The sequence below is a fragment of the Polyodon spathula genome, chromosome 17 (genome assembly GCF_017654505.1).
Source record: "Polyodon spathula isolate WHYD16114869_AA chromosome 17, ASM1765450v1, whole genome shotgun sequence".
Classification (NCBI taxonomy): Eukaryota; Metazoa; Chordata; class Actinopteri; order Acipenseriformes; family Polyodontidae; genus Polyodon; species Polyodon spathula.
The window spans coordinates 25,394,838-25,414,408 of NC_054550.1; the positions used below are offsets into that span (position 1 = coordinate 25,394,838).

At 36.6% G+C, this 19,571-nt stretch overlaps 2 protein-coding genes across 6 annotated transcripts in view; both read right to left on the reverse strand.

The window, feature by feature from the left end:
• LOC121329889 (thyroid receptor-interacting protein 11-like) overlaps positions 1-3,533 on the reverse strand; it is an 18,995-nt gene extending 15,462 nt beyond the window's left edge. The window contains exons 1-4 of the mRNA XM_041275877.1: positions 2,909-3,533; positions 1,132-1,193; positions 866-976; positions 107-382 (exon numbers count right to left, since the gene is read on the reverse strand). Coding sequence (XP_041131811.1) covers positions 107-382; positions 866-976; positions 1,132-1,193; positions 2,909-3,047 — 588 coding nt within the window. The 5' untranslated portion in view covers positions 3,048-3,533. The remainder of the gene's footprint in view (positions 1-106; positions 383-865; positions 977-1,131; positions 1,194-2,908) is intronic.
• A 2,923-nt stretch (positions 3,534-6,456) lies between these two features.
• On the reverse strand, positions 6,457-14,862 carry LOC121330166 (golgin subfamily A member 5-like). Of its 5 annotated transcripts, none has more exons than XM_041276480.1 (14): positions 14,649-14,839; positions 14,118-14,275; positions 13,250-13,819; positions 12,549-12,767; positions 11,900-12,119; positions 11,625-11,748; positions 11,157-11,360; positions 10,207-10,377; positions 9,848-9,976; positions 9,441-9,539; positions 9,061-9,289; positions 7,817-7,922; positions 7,298-7,361; positions 6,457-6,854 (listed from the first exon to the last, which is right to left on the reverse strand). In XM_041276480.1, exons 3-14 carry the CDS (start codon positions 13,794-13,796, stop codon positions 6,771-6,773), a joined length of 2,196 nt encoding a protein of 731 aa, XP_041132414.1. In that variant the 5' UTR covers positions 13,797-13,819; positions 14,118-14,275; positions 14,649-14,839; the 3' UTR covers positions 6,457-6,770. The 5 variants fall into 5 exon arrangements, with proteins under 5 accessions (XP_041132414.1, XP_041132416.1, XP_041132415.1 ...); XM_041276482.1 differs by having other exon boundaries at positions 14,787-14,801; XM_041276481.1 differs by lacking the exon at positions 14,118-14,275 and having other exon boundaries at positions 14,787-14,862.
• Between the last annotated feature and the right edge of the window lie 4,709 nt (positions 14,863-19,571).

Consider the following 19,571-nt stretch of genomic DNA (forward strand, 5'->3'; position numbering starts at 1 on the left):
AGATTGTATAGTATAGAAGTAGCATATAAATCACCTTTAAATCAACAAATGCCCGTAACAGAGAACATATTTCATTTGACAACACAAAGAAAATGGTAAAACTGACCTGTGACAGAGTCCTCCAGTGAGCAACTTCTGCCTGTAGTTTGGACACCTCATTGGACAGGCGGTTGATCTCCTGCTGAGACCAGATCACATCTCCAAAGTCCATATCATCATCCTGAAAGCTTGGATGAGGTCTATCACTAGAAAGAAAGGTGGCGGGCGTGGAGGTGGCACATAATATGGCAGCATCACCCTGAGCAGACTGTGCAACTGTCTGCAGTTTGTGCAGCTGATCCTGCAGGGCATTCTGCCTGGCTTTCAGGTGGCTTATCTCCACCTAAAAGCAAATTTAAAAAAAATATATACATATATATATATATATTTAGTATCAATGACCAATTTTTATTCTGTTCACAGATAGTTACTTGACAGGTCTGGTCTTCATCCTTCTACAGGAAAAAAAAAAGAATGAAACACCATACTAGAGCTGACTGCAACTGTGTGCTAAACCTTTGCCAATCAACTTTTAAAACAACTGTCACCTTTCCTAACTGACGTTTTACCTGCAGATTGCTATATAACTTTTGACAAATTGATTTACATACTGAATATGAGGTTACTATAAAGTTACGAGGCCATTTTGAGCAGCTGCTTTTTTGAAAAAGTCCTTCATAAAGCAATGAAACTTAGCAGGTAGAGAAAACAAACAATATCTAAATTCTGAAAAGGTGTTTTTCACACCAGCAGTTCAAATTTGCCAAGTAATTTTACCTAAAAAAATTAAATTGTTAGGTTTTGTGCCAAGGTTGTAAATAAATACCTCTTTCTGCTGTAATTGACCCCTGTACTCAGAAGACTGTTGTTTTATCTGGATCTCTGCGGCTTCATGCTTCTCCTCTAGCTCCATGTGGATTTTTTTCAATCGTTCATACTGCGGGGGGGGGGGGGGGTTGTGGAGATGGTACAAACTAATCAGACAACATATAAAGCACAAATGACAGTTGCCTGCAGCTGTGATATGAACTAGTAGGAGGTTTGCATGTAAAAAAATATATATATAATTTCTAAAGAAAGGTTTACACTGACCTCTGATTTCTGTGTGATGTAGGCTGCTTCTAGCTCTTTATGCTGCAGTTCAGTTGCAGCATCTGTGGAAAGAAAAAATATTTAGCCAATTAAAATATGTTTGATAAATGTCAAGACAAAACTGTATTCATTTCTACTGCTAACAAATGCAATGCTGTGAAACCTAGGTCACAACATTGTTGAAAATTACTCCAAGCTCCGTTTTTTTTAAATGAAGACTGCTTTTTTGTTGATAGGCTGGTAATATCACTAAATCCAAACTAATCTAAATAATGAATGCTTATCAATGTGTATGTGCAGTGAAGTATTCTGTAGTGTCCTAAAAGCAGGATCGGTAAACAGCTGCATTAAGAGCTAAATACATATGTAAAGCATGCTGCCCAGCCCTGGTTTTACCAGCTGATTTAAAATACTACACAATCCACGAAGCAGAAAGTGGAAGTTTATTTCGGAATAGAATCAGCCATTATCATCCAACTGATCTTGGCCTTGCTAACATCAGCATTGCAGTACATAAATGGATAATCCCACAGATCATCCACATCTACAGTACAGCAAACAAAGATACCACCCTGCTTTCACTACCAAATAACATAATTCCCTGAGAAGCAAAATAACACAAACAGTGAACACCCTAGCAAAATGAATGTAATACTAAAAGAGTTAGCTTGATGAGTTATGGGTAACAGTCAATGCAGTAGGCCTATATTATGTCAAACTTCCAATATTCAATAGCGTATTCTCAAGGCAGACCTGTAACAAATTACCATCCCAAACAGCACATGATTATTTGAACTTGCTGCCCCACTTACTGAGAATATTGTCATGACTCACTGAATATTAGGAACCCAAAATGATCAAAGTTCCCTATAACGCAGCTTGATCTTAATCAGACAGACAATGTTTACTCAATCGATCAACTTGTGTGTTACCAATAGGTTACTTTTTGTAATATATTTTCACCATTTTAAAAGGCAAGTGTACCAAAAATATCTGTATAAAGTAAACAGTAGGCATGTTCTTTAGGTATTTACATCCTGAAGCAGCTCTACACTAGTTTCGGTCAAGGTGCTATCTGATGGAAAGGTCTGTTTGTAATTAAGGCCATGATTCTGTTAATTTGACAGGCACAGCTGAGTCGTGAAAAAAAAAAAAACTTTTGGAAACAGTTAACAGAGCAAATATAGTACAGATACTAGGAGCAAAGTTCAATATTTAAGATGAAAAGTCAGGCTATAACAAATTGAAAGCTCTTTGATATGATCAAGGTATGACAATCATCCTGGCCCTGATGCAATTTTGTATGCTTCGAAGGCAGTCATTGTCAAACAAAATGCACCCGTCTTAGAATCACTTTTATGTTTGAAATATTTTTTAACTTAAAAGTTGAAATATTTTAACTTTTCTGAGTACAAAGTTGAGTAGTTACGTCTTTGTTTATGGGTATTAATATAAAATAGTTCACACTATAGCATACAGTATCTCTGTTTGTTCAAATAAAGTACTTTTTAAAATTGGAATAGTCTTTAAATCAACAAGTTTTATTAGGGTTAACGATACGGTTCAACATGTCTTGCCATTAAGTCCCGTTACCGGTTCTGTTGTGTTAGTATTGTACTTGACTATGCATACACATGTGACACCATCTGCACATTGCAGTTGGTCCTGCACCATATGAACATTTTGCATACAGTTTATAATATTTACATTAAATTGCTATGGATTTTCTTGAAGCCTATAAGTATATGTTCTTAAGCAGACAAACAGAAATACATACCCCCAACTTCTTCTGTACCCTCCAGGAGAATGTCTTTGGTAAAGCTAGAGATCTGGCCTGTAAACGATGACAGACTCCCACCGACCTGACCCAGCGACTGTCCAAGCCCCGTACCGATCCCACCAAGCCAAGAAGCCATTTTTTTAACAGGAGAGTCGAGACCACGACTTATAAATAACCGGGTGTTGACCTCATAAATGCTTTTATTTACACATCAATGTACTTTAAATATAAAACTTCAACAGCATTTACTACAAATTAAACAAAAAGCACACACTATCCAGACAAACAATTCGACTGTGCCTTGTTGAAGAACCTGATATGATTTTAACCCGGGTATTACACCGTGTTACCCAGGCGGCTTGGAGTTTGCGATTTTCGGTTAATTCCAGCAAGAAAACCGAGGCTTTTTACACTTGACCGACCGGGTAAAGGAGCAGCTAGTTTCTCGAAAAAAAAACAAAAAAAAAAACACTGACAGGACCAGGGAGTCCAATAGAAATGTTAAAAATTTCAACTATAAAGCGACAGGTTTTCAATCGCCGGTGTTATTGTTTTTATGTCAGTGTGTACAGCTGTTTCTTTCCTGCCAACACGACGGCAGCCATGTCAGCACTGCTCTCTGTATGGTACGTGGACACCAACACAGCAGCATCATGGGATATTGGCGGACCAACAAGTTGGAAGATTTCAATTTCAAAGTACGCTGTAGTGACACGTTTTGTTAGAGTCTGCAAAACTCAAACCTACGACTTTTTTGTCTCTTTTTGGTTGAAATGTTAGACTTTTGTACAACGGTATTAGCGCTCTGCTTAGTGCATCAAATCTCAGGTTCGCGCCCGCACTCCGCCTGTGTGTGGATTGCGTTAAACTAGATTGCTACTATGTGTGTGGATATATATATATATATATATATATATATATATATATATATATATATATATATATATATATATATATATATATATATATACACATATAAACAAATTTGAACATGTGTATGATTATGAACCTTGCCTGTGATCTGCTTTTGTCAAAGCCCCAGGGATCATACACTGACTTGTTGTGGTAAATCGTAATATATACAACGCTACATGCAAGTACTGAATAAATGCACAGTTAGCGTAGTTAGCTGGGTAAAGTAAATATAATTTGGAATTGTGGATAACCTTACAAGACTGAAGAGGCATTTTGTTTTGCTACCATGATCCAGAGCATGTACTCAGGCTTGCAGTACAGTCGTTATTGACTAGCTCTTCTATACAGCAAAAAGCCTTAACTACTACCATATCCCCTCAGCTTGAATGCTCACGAGCATACAGTAGTGTTTAAATACCATCTAAGATGAGGGGCATTGTATATACTGTATATTAACCAAAATATTGGAATGTGGGTTAAACTAAGTTTACTTTTCATTGCCATTGAATGCTTGCATAGAAAGTTTGCATTCACCCTTTGTGTTAACTTCCTAATACTCCGTTTTCCACTTTTATAATATATATATATATATATATATTATATATATATATATATAATATATATATATATATATATATATCAAAGAGCCAGCTGCCCAACGTTTTGATATGTTGTACATATCTTTCTCAAGGGAGCCTGTGTTTGAATCAAAACATTGGAGGTATTTATAGGTGTTTGACGGCATGACAACTACTTGTTATTGTTTATATTCAAATCCATGATTTATTCTTACATGATGTAATGGTGTGCTATATATTGTGACATCATTTTTACTTATATCTTTAAATCTATATTAATTCTAATTAACATTATTTTATATAAATTTATATTTATATTATCATGCAATGCTGGCTCTGAGGATCAGCCTTGATTTGGTCTCCCCAGTGCATGAGCATGCACAACTTTTGAATTAATTTCGTTTATTTAGTTATTTTTAACTTTTATATATTTATTACAATTAATTAGTTCATTCTTTTCTGTTAAGTCCCTCTGGCATAATTGTGTTCAGTCTATCAATTTACTTTCTTTTATTCTTATATATGTCGTATTGTCTAATTTTAGCTGTTCTAATACTACAAACTTTACATCATATATGTCATGTCCTTAACTGGTGAAGTGCTGTACTATTGGTTCATTCATTTTTTTATTTCTAATTAATGAAAGGTGGTTCTGAATTATTTTATAAAAAGCTGTTCCAGTCTCCCCAACATATTTTATTTCATCACATTTTTCACAGGCTATTTCATAAAAAACATTGCTATTTTTACAGTAGATATTAGTATTTAGTGGATATGTGTTGTTGTTATGTTTAATTATATTTTTACTTTTGTCCATGTATTTACAAACTGTACATGTGATAGTGCAAGTATTTGTAGAATCTATTTTGTCAGTTCTTTTATGTTTACTGTGAACTTAAATAGCATCTAAATTAGTTTTTATTTTGAATGCTACAACTGGGGCCGTAAGAAATACTTTTTTTCAATTTTTCTTAATTATGTAGAATCTGCAGGTGTTTCCAAACTATCTTAGAAATATTGGACAGAAGTTTAGAGTAAGTCATTACTAATGGGACTCTTGACCTTTTTATCTCTATTTTTATAATTTAGTAGATCATCTTTTAGTTTATCCACTTTTCTTAACTTTGTATCCTTTTTTAAGATTTGTTTTTAATACATTTCTTTGTTTTACGTAATCCCTTTCTTTAGAGCATGTTCTTCATATTCTTATTCCTAGACCCTTTAGGATTGGCCTTTTAGTGTGTATTGGATGGGCAGAGGACATGTGTAAATACCGGTGCATGTCAGAAGGTTTATAGGTCAGTATCAACTGAACCTTCAAGTTTTACTACCGTATCTAAAAATTCAACTTTTCTCTCTCTCTCTCTCTATATATATATATATATAAACATTCCCAATAAATGTGTTAAAATATAATTTTTCCTTTTTTTACTTATGAGGGTGCAGTGACTTTACAGTGTAGCAGAATATAGGGGTGTTCTTTAAAGCATTCTAAGTACTTAGCAGGGGGCATATAGTCTAGTTGGTCATACCGTTAGATGGCTCTGCAGTGCATGCACACAATCTTGTATTGATAAACCTGATGTAGAAGAAACGAGGGCCAGAAGTCCACTTCAGCCCAAGAAACGCAAGAACCCTGGACCTCCCCCCCCACAAAATGAAGAGAGGTAGGAAAGCTCTGTAGGTCACACAAAGGCTATCCACACGCTGATTTCGGTTGGTATGGGCGTTACATTGAGTGTTACTGTTAAATAGTATTGTAAAGTATTTATATAGTTTCATTTATACATGGTTATGAAAATAAAGTGGGAGTACAACAGTTGTCTATTAGCATTTCGATAGTTATGTGCTTGTGGATATTTTCTTGTTCTAGTCTCCTCAGGAATAACAAAATTAATAAAACAAATGTGTACATTAATAAAAAAAATCATAGATCAGTCTGATATGCTTTGAAGCCTTCCTCTACAACAACTTTTATTAAAAGTAATTTTTAATTAGGATTAAAAAAACTAATTTTCCTTTTCTATATACAAGAAAGAAAAAAAAAAAGATGAGTGAATGCAAAGATATAATCATCAAAACTTTAAAAGAAAACCCAGGTCCAGTCTTTAATATAATTATTTCCCTGATTACATTCAAGAATCTGCCAAATCTACAGTATATACAAAAGAATTTGCACTCGGAGAGATATTATTTAGCAAGATGCTACTCATTGATGCTATAATGTTTGGAAGATAACGTGGGGCAGTTTCCAATACGAGTTTTATGCAAATTACTGGCCCCAACTATAGCAAAGGTTGTTTCCATGCTGTTCAGCAGCTTGTAACGGTATGCGTTTCATATTTTAAAAGTTGTGTTCTCTGCTTTTACATTCTTCCATCTGGGTAGCCTGGATGCATCTCAGGTGTATAGGTTAGTAGAACAATCATCACCCAAAGGTGAAGTATTGCCTAAAGACAAAAACAAAGAAGGAACAGTTTTTTAAAAATGTATTAGTATTTGAAAACACCTCTCACACACAACTATTGAAATTAAAACAGCATTAACATAACTGAAGGTTTGTGGCTATCGTTTCATTTTCAAGTATGGTCACTTGCTACAGTGTGGACTTATTGTGTATAGTACATCCACATTCCAAATCAATGCTCTCATTCCCTCCATCCATTCCTCCGCCACTCTGCGTATATCAATGGTCATGGTACTGGAATACAAGGCCAATTATGTTTTTGACATTCTTAGGATGGGAGTAGAAACCAAGATCCACTACTTATAAACTTTTGTACAGTTACACATTTGTTTTGGCTCCTACTGCGTTTGTAGTAAATCAGTGAAATGGAAATAGGACAGGACAGTCCTGAAAAACAGACTTGCACATATTAGAGAAAGTACTTACCATGTAAATAATTACAAACACCCTTGCAATTGGATAACGTCTTAAAAAGATGCCTAACCGGATGCTAAAACACAGGAAAAGAAAAGATGGGTCAAAGGACTGTTTGCCTACAGAGTGTTTACAGAGAAAGCTACTTAACAGAATGTTTAATGCCTTAATATTATAAGTGTGCATTCTTCAGTATAGACAACATGACAATGATGATAAAGCTTACTAGGAAAAAAAATAATATAATGCAGGACCTGGTATTACTGTTGTAAAATAGAACTGCATTTGGTTGATTTTTTTTTGTTAAAGGTCCTGTAGTAAAGAAGTGGTTGATAGAGGAATGCCTGCAGTGTGTTTTTCTTTTCACACATAGTACTTTAACTTAAGCTGAATGCACCTTGCTGTCTCTGAGCAGCAACCTTTTCAACTGAATCAATATTTTTCAAGCAATGTGCTAAATATTAGAGGGAATGTTGTAGAAATCAAATTTTTATTAAGAGCGTGATCAGCATATGAGAAACTCAGCTTTACCTGAATCTGTCAATCGTACTTGCTGCATTACGGACTCTTCCGTACATCCCTACATCAGTGCTTTCCCCATCGCTGAAGAGGACTGGCACATTTCTCATTCGAGCACCTAGAACACAAATCAACATTTAAAACCTTATAAACACACATGTAAAATAAAAATAGCTTCATGGTGGGGTCATCACGAGCATGTAGAACACAAACGTAGCACAAAGTATTGTGTCTACAGTATGTGTCAAAATAAAATTAAAAACTGGGAACCACCCCCAGTTTGAAGTCTATCCCAAATGGTTGCTGATATATGAGGTACTGATTTGCTTCTCATTAGAAAGTCGAGGGGCTCCCGAGTGGCGCATCCGGTGGAGTTCAGGATGTGCCCTATAGCCTGGACATCGCCAATTCGAGTCCAGGCTATTCCATTGCCGACCGTGGACAGGAGCTCCCGGGGGGCGGTGCACAATTGGCCAAGCGCCGCCCGTGGGTGACTACATTTTTAAATTTAAAAAAAAAAAAAAAAAAAAAAAAAAGAAAGTTGTCATTTGTGTCCAATATCCATTATTGAACTTGATAGAGTAAAATCAATATTTAAAAGTGTTATTATCCAGAACTGATTATTATTCACCATCATGCAGAAGTGGATTTGCCATAGCATTTACTAGAGTAGCACAGGTAGTATAAGCACCTCCCTTATGGTGGATGCTAAATTAAGCCTTTGCGGTCCATTTAATCAGCGCCAGTCGGGCACATCAGGTCCAATTTATTTTCACACATGCTGTTTATTTTACATGCGCTTTACCTGTGCATGCTGATAAATCCTCTCCTGATCACTCATTTCAACTCCTCAATAATGCGATCCAAGACATTATTTTATTACTATAACATCTCAAAAAGCTCTGAAAATGTCTGTGATATTCTTTGAGCGCTGGATACAGAAGCATTTACCTCCTTTGTTTATGTCTGCTTGTCTCTATATGGTGCAGCTGCTAGGGCTATTGCTCACACGCCCCTTTTTCCTTTCGGTTTCATTCGGCTCCTATCGGTCTCACTCGGCCATATAATGGTTCTCTCGGCTTTTTCCGGAGAAAAAACGTCTAGAGACCTGTGCTTTATGTCTTTTCGATGATGTCGTACAGGCTCCGACATAGGACCGGAAAGGGAAAATCATAACCTGGTCCGACATAGGACTGCAAAAGGTTAATGATAAAAAGACTACATTCTAAAAAATATATAATGCAAATCGTTTCTACCTTCGGTGTTCTCCATTCCTGCCATGTTGATGGAAGGTCCATTAACGGTGCTGCTACCCTGCACGCTCTTCAGCTGCTGCTCCAGGCGCTCAAGCTGGAAGACAAGGGAGTTCTTCTCTGTGCCGAGGGCCTCCAGCATGGTCTGCTTCTGGATCAGCGTCTCGGTCAGCTGGTGCAGCCGGTTCTCCAGCTCTGTCTGGCTGCTGTTGCTCAGTGTCTTGTTGGTAAGCTGTGGGAAGAAACAAGCAGATTCGTTATGGATTGACTTCTCCCACATCACTACTAAAACAACTGTTAAAAAGATCTCAGGTTTCCAATGCAAGTGATCTTGCCATTGAGGATGTTAACACTGCACACCCACTTATCTGTAACTACAGTACCTGATTCCTGAGTTTTTGAACTTCCTCTTCTCTGTCCTTAATTCTACTCTGGAGAGAGTTTTTGGTGCGATGCAGTTCTTCCTCTAAATACTGAAACTCCTAAAAAAAACAAAAACACAAAAGATCAATATTCCAATATAAGATATGACAAAGATTTTCAATTATTCATTTAGAACAATTTGTTGTGTTTTTTTTCTCATCTCTTAACCACACACAAATTGAAGCAACTAAAACACAATACCAAAGTAGGGACACAGTGCAGAAAAACTGCTGTCACCATAGGTACAAACTTTGACAAATCTAGGGTATTGCCAATGTTGGCATGTCATCATTCTTATGTTTCTGAATAGATATATATATATATATATATATATATATATAGTTTTGATTGACTTGAACATGCCAACCTGTTTCTGCCTCTCTAATTCAGTTTCTGCCTCTTGCTTGGATCGTTTTTGACTGGTTATCTGGTCTTGCAGTTCTTGAAGTTGCTCTCGAGAAGATTCCCCTTCTGTCATCAGTAGGTTTTCTGTGTCCTGTTTTGTATGAAAACACAGACTAAGGATATGCATAAAATACAACTTTATAAACATAAGAATGTTATACAACAAAATACCTGAAATATGTTTATAAAAAATTGTTTAAAAAAAAGTATTAAAAAAAAACTTTATAGCACAACAGCTATTGTGTGAAGGTCTAAAGTAATGCATGATTAAAACCCGAACAACTGCATAGCCTTTCCCAAACAAATTGTGAAACGTGTTACCTGCAGCTCTGCTCTGAGTTGCTGGAACTGCCCCGTGAGTTTCTGGATCTCCTCCCTCTGCATATCCCTCTCGTGTCTCAGCTCCTCCATCTCCATGGTGCTGGCTGTGTGGCTGTCCAGACCATCAATCCCGGCGCCCTCCTTCAAGCTGGTGATTAGCTTCTCCTTTGACTGGATCAGAGACAAAGCTTACATGATTTCAGAAACCTTCCTTTTATTTGTGTACCTGTCTACTTAAGTACCTGCAATGAATAGTTCATAATTTTCTAAACATTGCAGTGTATCTAGTTCATGTTCCCTCCTGCAACAATGCTGGTGCTCTGATTGAAATGAGTGGCTTATTGTGGGAACAGGAAACCAGCATTGTTGCATGAGGAAGGATGACATGGACACACTGCAATGCTTGGAAGAAAAATTCTCTCTCCTGCCAAACACTCCCAAAATAATGCTGAGAACTGTATTGCCCAACTGATTTATGATCCATTAAGTGTGACAGAAAAATTCCAACACAGGACACAGAAAAGGGTGTACATTTAAGTTCTCCAGTGCTTTTTGTGTTAAACAGATTATTTTAAAATGTTACATAATGATTCTGAAGGTGGTAAAGGGCAACTTTGTATGGTATGAAACACCAGTTACCCTAATTAATCAGTTATTTTACCCCTTAGGCCTAAATAGAGCTATTAACTTGTCTCTTAACAAAACTCTGCCCCTAGTGGCTATACTACATACCACATCTACTCATAAGAGTAAAGAAATGTAGTATTTTTAAAGACATTCTGCACAATCAGTTTATGCAAATAGAGCTCTGTTGATCAAACCAAGCCAAGCCTAGTCTCCTGATGACTATTCTTGGCACTACTCTCCACAAATCTCCTTCATTAATGAAAATGGTGCACTCTAATTTTGTGGAGACTTTGGGAATCACTTTTGTGGATGAACAGTCTCACCTGAAGAATCCGTGTAGCCTTTTGTTTGTAGTCTACAAGCTCTTGCTTGAGAGACTCGGTTCCAGCTTTAGCAGATTTCAGCTGCTGCTGGAGCTCCTCTGCTCTCCTCTTCTCCTCCATGCTCTTTCTTTCTGCTGCTGTCAGCAACTCAGCCAAGCTCTGCCTCTCTGCCTCCACCTTACTGAGACGGGCTGCAAACTCACTCTAAAAGTACAAGAGCAGACATCCATTACACCAGGACAGAAACCACACCCTCTCTGGCACACCTTTATACAGCACCCCCACTCTGCACAAAGATACAAATGAATGTGGTAGTCTGGGGTGCAGTAGTCTCTTGGGGTGCCCTTTGGATGAGATGTTAAGCTAAAGCCATATCACTCTGTAGATATCTTTCTTTCAAGAATATCAGGGCTAGTAACATACATGATTAAAGAAAATATATGCATTGAAAAATATATTAGTTCTAACCTGCATTTGTCTGTAACTCTCTTGCTCCCTCTTCAGTGCAGAGTCAGCTTCTCTTAACCTCTCCTGCAATGTTTGTAATGTCTGGTCGTGTAAGCTGCTGCCTTCATTGCAGTCTTGGATGATTCTTAGGAGAAAAAAGTGGTATTTCAAAGTTTATGTCTAGATACGACTCATCTATGCACTTGAAAATAGCTAATTAAATCTGTCTACATGTTTTATTAACACCTGCAATGGAACTAGCCGAAAAAGAAATACAAATTAAATAAAATCAGCACCTTGATCTCTCGCACTGTGCAGACTCCAGTGCCTCTGTCCGAGATTTTAGAAGCTGGTCAGCCTCGTCTAGCCTCACTTTGAGGACAGCTAGCTGGGCATCTTTAGCAGAGATCACCTCTGTCAGATCATCCACCTGAGAACGCATTTGCCGCACAGTCTGATCGCTTTTAGAGTGATCAGCGTTCCACCTCTCCACCCGGGCCCGTGCTTGGCTTAGCTCTGGAAATACAGAAGCAGGTAAGTCTGAGGACCTATTACAAACATTTGAATGTTTTAGCATATATTAACAATCCACTGAAATACATACACATTAGTGGGGTTTGAGATATCTAATGTCTATCTAAAGCAAATATGACTGCAATCAATTCTCAAGGCAGTATCTGAAAGAATTTAGTCTCTACAATAGCAACTAAAACCTCACAGGACAGCAATCATCTTGTACCAAATCTGAAGTCATGTCTCAAAAAGTTTGGCCTCTATCATCTGGTGACTTACAACCACAGCCATATGAAGTCTGGGTCAAATATTTATATTTCAATAAGCATGGGTGGTGCCGTCATAAATAATAAATGTATCTATCTTGAAGGCCATAATAAATATTTCTTACCATTATTTTATATTTTATAAGAACAGACCACTTGTTCCTACCTTCTTGCATTTCTTTTGATCTTTGAATCAGAGACGCTATCTCCTGGTTCAGCGATGAGACTTCATTGCGCAGCAGTTGGTTCTCCAATCTGAGGTTAGACAGCATCTGCGACTGGCTCTCATCTTTTATAGAGAGACTTGAGCCAACTGAAGCACTGACCTCTTCTTTGGCAGGCTCTGAGGGGGCAACCAAACCAGAATCAGAGCTCTGTGGAGTATCTGGAGAAAAAAAAACAAAGTTAACCAGGGAGAAGGCAGATTATACTTTTTTTTTTTTTATTTGATTGGTGAGATCCAAGGTGATATTTTGGTATTTCAGAAAAAAAAAAAGAACAAAACAGTATTATATTGAGATGAAAAATGGACATACACTACATGTAATATAAAAGGAGTAGTAGGAGGAGTTTATAGTCTTTATAAATTCAGATAAACAGTTTTCCTTTTTATTGGTTTAAAAAACAAACTGTACAGATTTAGGAATAGAAAATAAACTGGTGCACCACCAAATTGCCCCAAACAAAGAAGACACTAAATATAAAAATATGCATGTTTTCTTTGACAAAAAATCATGTGGTTGATATTACAATCCTCTGCATGCAGTATATTGTCCTAATATCTAATTCACAAACAAAACAAAAAGTTTACACTATAAACAGCAACATGGGAAAACCACCCCTGGCTAGCTAAATGTCATTCACTACCTTGTCCATGATCCTTGCTGAAGCCGTCCTCAGAGGTTTTGTTGCTGGGGGCACCAGTGGAGATGGAGCTCAGGCTCGAAGTTCGGGACTGGCTCTGAGATGACACTGTCTTGGGCTTTTCCTTTTTAGTGTCCACCTTACCATTAAGAGTCTTGTCTGAGCTGTTCAGGAAATCAAAGAGCAGGTCGTCATCCGGCTCTGTCTTTTTGGGCCTCACAAAGTGAGAGGAAGGTCTGGAAGAAGGCCTGTCATTAACCTCTGGGGTAGCCTGTTTTGCAGAGGATACATTGGCAGTCCCAGACAGAAGGGTGGCCTTCTGTTTCTTTATATTGACAGCAGCCGAAGTGATGAAGCTAGGCACCTCTGGGGGTGGATGGTACTCAGGAGCTGCTTGTTTATAAGCAGAAATGTACTGACTGGAGTCTGTGGTGTCATAAGCTAAACCAGCCATCTCAGCTTGCTGTTTACTCAACGCTGTTGCTGCCCCCTGGTCCACTTTGTTCAGGAAATTCTCTGCCTTCCCCGCAAGATCACTCAACCAAGACATACTGGATTTTTATTAATTTGTTTCTTTATAAAAAAAAGAAAAAGAAAAAAAAAGTTGTATTAATATTTTGATCTTTTAATCAGAGACGCTATCTCCTGGTTCAGCGAGGAGACTTCATTTTTTATTACTTAAAAAAAAAAGTTAAATTTGGGACATAAGGGGAGACTAGAGGATTTCTTAATAAAATTATCAGGGCAACTGGACAAAGTGTTTTCCTATAATGACTGCACAATCAAGCAGGTAATCATGTGCAAACCTAAATATGCAGGAGATCATTATTCTAATAACTGCAGTACAAAGATCAATTCGCATGCGATTTACCTGTATCCGTCTTTCTTAAATGCAGGGCACAACACTAGATCATTTAGCAACAAAAATCTTGACAACGGGCTTTTGCCAGACTGGCTGCAGGAAACTGTATTTGATCATTCCTGGCTGTGTAAAGGTGCTAGTTTGTGTGAAGTGTGGGGGTTTGGACACTTGGAAATGCAGAAAAAACAGTACTCTCAATACCCACTACAAATAAACAGTACTCTCAATACCCACTAGTAAAATACTAGCAAGTAAAAATAAATGAAATACAATTACAGAAACAGCATAAAACTATGTAGACTTGCGCAAAATACCCCCCTCAAATATCACTGGTTTAATGTTGACTATTCTGATTGCATACTGTCAACATATTTGCCAAAAATATATTACGAATAAAATACTTAAACAGAAAAATATACGTTGAATAACTAAAGAAAGCACGACAAAAACGAACTGCTACGTAATACTGCTCACGTTCCTGACTGGTGCATTTAACTTGTTGTTATCAGGCCTTTTTCATGGTTCTACCAAGCCCCTTACCTTTCACAGAATATATTACTTTTTTTTTTTTTTTTTTGCAAACGTCAGTAGTTTCTTTAAATGTCGAGGAACATATATAACTAAATGACAGCTAATAACTTTAAATACAAGAGCAGTTTTGGAGTTGATGAAGCTTACAAAACAGTTACTCTCATCCCTCATCCATGATCCTGGAGACGTGGACCAGGAACTGGTGTGTCAGGACCCAAAACAGAGTGCCCTCCGCTTCGCCTGGAAGGGCTCACAGCAACTGTGGTGGCTAGTATACTAAATATAACAGTTATATATTAAATGCACATAGGCTAAACACTTGGGGCAAAGGTCAAAGCTAAACTAACATTAACAGGTCCTCTGTGAAAATGTCACAATATTTTAGCTCCATAGATATTGTAGAATAATGATGATGACGATGCGTCTGCATTGTTGTGACATCTGAGATGATCTAATTTAGCATCCATAGTACTGCCATATGGACTTATAATAATAGCCATTAAAACTTGGTAAAACAATTAAAAAGCTTTCGGGAAAATAGCACAATAATATTTGAAATAGGGTTTATTTATCTTTAAACAGCAGGGGGCATAAATCTCCTCTTATCTGACAGGTCATTTATACTTTGACTTCACTCAAATGTATTCACTTTTATATGTATACAGTGGTTTGCAGAAGTATTCACCACTACCAATAATGTCACATTTTGTTGAATTACAAATAATTATGCACAGTTTTTCAAACAAACTTTTTTTATTCAAAGCTGTAGTGATTAAACTGAACACTGTTATATGAGGAGGAGGATAAATGTCAGCAAAACTTGCAAAGAAAATGTACAAAATGAAATTTACTGGTTGCATAAGTATTCATCCCCTTAAGTCAGTACTTGGTAGAAGCACCTTTTGCAGCAATTACTGCTATGAGTCTTTTTGGATAGGTCTCTACTAGTTTTGCACAGTAGGATGGTAAACTTTTTGCCCATTCTTTGTGGGAAAATTGCTCCAGTTCTGATAAGTTTGTTGGGGATCATCGGTGGACTGTAATCTTCAAGTCTAGCCATAAATTTTCGATTGGATTCAAGTCAGGACTTTGACTGGGCCACTTAAGAACATTAATTCTCTTCATGTTCAACCACTCCAGTGTGGCTTTGACTATGTGCTTTGGGTCATTGTCCTGCTGAAATGTGAATTTCCTCCCCAGTCTTGGCTGACTCAAACAGGTTTTCCTCATGGATTCACCTGTACTTTGCACCATCCATTCTCCCCTCTATCCTGACAAGCTTCCCAGTCCCTGCTGAAGAGAAGCATCCCCATAACACGATGCTGCCACCACCATGCTTGAATGTTGGGCTTATGCCAGACATAATGCTTGGAATTTAGACTGAAAAGTTTTTGACAATTTTTGTCTTGTCTGACCACAAAACCTTTTTTCCACATGTCTGTAGTATCATCTACATGCTTTTTTGCAAACTCTGTACATGTTTTAAGATTAGACTTTTTGAGTAATGGCTTCTTTCTTATTGTTGATGTGTGAACCCTGACTCCCATCTCAGACACAGAACTTTGCAGATCTCTCAAGGTCATTGTTGGCTTCAGAGTGACATCCCAAACCAGTTTCCTGCTTGCCTGGCTGCTCAGTTTGGGAGGGTGACCTGATCTGGGTAGTGTCTGGGTGGTGTGATGCATCTTCCACTTTCACTTTCACTGTGCCTCTCTACAACTTTATCCCTGACTTGTTTTGAAAGCTCCTTTGTCTTCATGGTTGCTTTGTTGGATCATTATGTGAGTTGCAACTTGAAAGTCTTTATATACCTGAGAGAAATTATTTACAAGTTAAACCACTTTGAGTACACACAGGCTGAAACCATTTCACTAATTTTGTGACCTTTCAAACAGATCATTTTTGAGCTAAGGGGCTGCAGTAGCAAAGGGGTTGAATACTTATGCAACTAAGATTAATCTGTTTTTCTCTGTAAATATTACTTATTTATATTCTATATGCATCCAGACTTTCAGATGCATTCTATATACATCCAGACTTACAGATGCATTTTTTAACTTTATCAGTGTGGAGTAGTTTGTGTAGTTTCTACATGAAAAATGTGAAAACTTTGCAGGGGGATAAATACTTTTGAAAATCACTGTGTGTGTGTCTCTCTCTGTGTGTGTGTGTGTGTGTGTGTGTGTGTGTGTATACAGGAGTATATAACTTGATATAAACTAAATAACTGTGCTATGAAGGGAAAGATATACACATATTAATCTAATAAACTGTATACAGATAATTTGTAAATCTTGTTAGCAGTAAATTGCATTACAATAAACAATTGGACTTAAAAATATTGAGGGAATTGTATTCTATGTCATTGTATGATGTTATTCAATGAGTTTGTTGGACAACTTTCTCTGCATTGAAATTAAACTACAATTGTGACACAAGCAAAGGCATGTGATTTCTTTGTACAATGAGTAATCCCATGGAAAGCGTGACTAAACCACGCCACTGCTTGTTCCTCAAATATATATATATATATATATATATATATATATATATATATATATATATATATATATATATATATACACACACACACACACACTATGTAAAGTAAAGATATGGCTTTAACTGACTATGTTAATTGCGTTTATGTTTATTACTCCCATCACCCTGGGTCTAAATTGCTCCAGGTTATACAAGCAAGTTTTATTTACAGCACTTGCCCACCCTGTGTACTCTTCAGGTGTTTTTTGATCCTACAATAGTTGAAATGTTTTTATTGGTCTTTAGGAGTCTCTGTTTTACTATTTTCTGATTCCTTAATCAAACCAGTCGCTCCTTTGAACTAAGTTAAGGTGTTATTATTAATTTTCTGTATTAATGTATTATTTCTTTACTAATTTTTAGACACCATACTGGATTGAGTTTTATATAAAGGGCAGATTAAGTGAAGTTTCCTAACCTCTTTCCATAAACTTCATAGGAATAGATTTGCACTGCTTATAGCTGCTAGGGGTAGTACCAAAAACAACGCACACCCTTTAATGTTTCAGTATGAAAGATGTGCAGTATACTCTGCTTGACATACAGCACATCTCTGTTCTTACCATTGCTTGCCAATGCTTTGCTGGTTTTGTTTGACATTAGTCTATACTTTCGTACACTTTTGGTTTATTGCAGTAAACTTTTGAAAAGGTCTGGGTAGTACTGTTTAATTACATCAAGATGCAATATTAGCACATATTTACTGATCCCTTATCTATGCTTGGAGAAATATTGATGGCTTTTATTGCAATAACTGTTCTCGAATATTAAGTTGCCTGCCATAGATATTTGTAACACAGGCTAGATCAGTCGAAGTGTCTTTATAGAAGCTATTTTTTTAAAATGTTCCCAGTGTTTTAGATCCTACTACTTGTTTAGATCTACCGTATATAAACAGAAAAACAAAATGTGTACTGTATATTAAACAATTCAATGCCTTAGCTCAGGTCTATTTTTTATATGACAGCAACTGCAGGAGCACTTGATCTGATAGATCACAAGACTATCACAGGACAAGCAACACGCACACACAAAATAATAATAATAAAAAAAAAACAGTGTCTTTCTTTAACCACAGCAGCTCCTGCTGAAGCTACACTTTAAATGGCCAGGTTCAATAAAAAAAAATATGTAAGCCAGTATGCCTGGTAATACACAAGGTCACAGAAGTGTAACAAGGGAGAGAGGAACAACTTATTGTACCACCTTAAAAACCGCATACAGGTGTGTTTCTATATAGGCAGTATACTACAGTGTACTATACACTTGGAAAATTAACTAGTAACTTTAAGTTTACTAAAAAAAAAAATACTCACTGTAGTAAGGGAATAAGTATTATAGCGAAATTATTAAAATAAACTACACAATTTTGTACAGTGAGTATAAATGGCCTAATCATAGTAAAATAACTATCCTCAAACAAGCATATGATATTTTATAGCCCAAACGTATGCGATGTTGTTTTAGCTCATTAAGTTCAATCGAAAGCAGAATACTTAAAGGAAGGAAGATTAAAAATTAATTTAAAACACATTTGTAGATGAGATTAAATTCCTCTTTTTCAGTATAGGTTTTACCCAGTGTTACAGGACAAAAACAGTGACTGAAATTGGATTCAAAACAGTACAACACTTAGGCAATATGGAATAGTGTCGATTTATTATACCTTTTTATTTGTTTATAAATTGGTTAATATGTATTTACTATTAACATAAAAATAATGTGAAAGTAAACTGCTTGTTAACAGTTAATAAATTAAGAAATGCCCCTTAAAATAATGTGACCCAGTAGCAATGATTTAATTAGTCTGTATAATAACCAATAATTGAAAAAGTGCTGTAACTGTTTCAGAACATGATCTTGCACACAAAGCGCTGGCTTCTTTGGGAATAAGCAACAATATGCGTAATTATACAGTCACAGTGATTTCATTATGATAAGATAGTAACCAGTTATTACAGAAGTTAAATGAACTGGAAAGTTACATAGGGAATTACTTTATGAAACTATGATTATGCCTGTAACAGTATAACATATATTCAGTAGCATGACATCCTACAACTCTGTTATACCCCGATGTTTTAATTATCGTACTTTCTGGCTTCATTTATCCCTCGAATGAAGAAGGGAAGCAGTGAATGCTGGGTTTTTTTGTTTTGGGAAGTAGCGCTGGAGGGTCTTTCCCTTGATGTTGCTTCACAGGTGCAGAGGCAGAAAAGACAAGACCGAAACTCATTACTGCTATTCTTCACCTCAACCACAAATCGTCCTCTGAAGAAGTTGTATTTTGATTCGTTTTTTTATTTCTTTGTACTTGATCATAATCTGTTGTAAGTGAATACCTAGCAGTAAAGCATAGACAAGCAACAGAAAATTACCACAAAGTGGTAA

Excerpts from the sequence above, each read along its gene's own strand:
- LOC121330166 (XM_041276481.1), bottom strand. The coding sequence starts at position 13,796 with ATGTCTTGGTTGAGTGATCTTGCGGGGAAGGCAGAGAATTTCCTGAAC. Across the intron at positions 9,540-9,847 it reads AATTAGAGAGGCAGAAACAG|GAGTTTCAGTATTTAGAGGA; the intron begins GTTGGCATGTTC and ends TGTTTTTTTTAG. Across the intron at positions 9,290-9,440 it reads TTCAAAAACTCAGGAATCAG|CTTACCAACAAGACACTGAG; the intron begins GTACTGTAGTTA and ends TTCTTCCCACAG.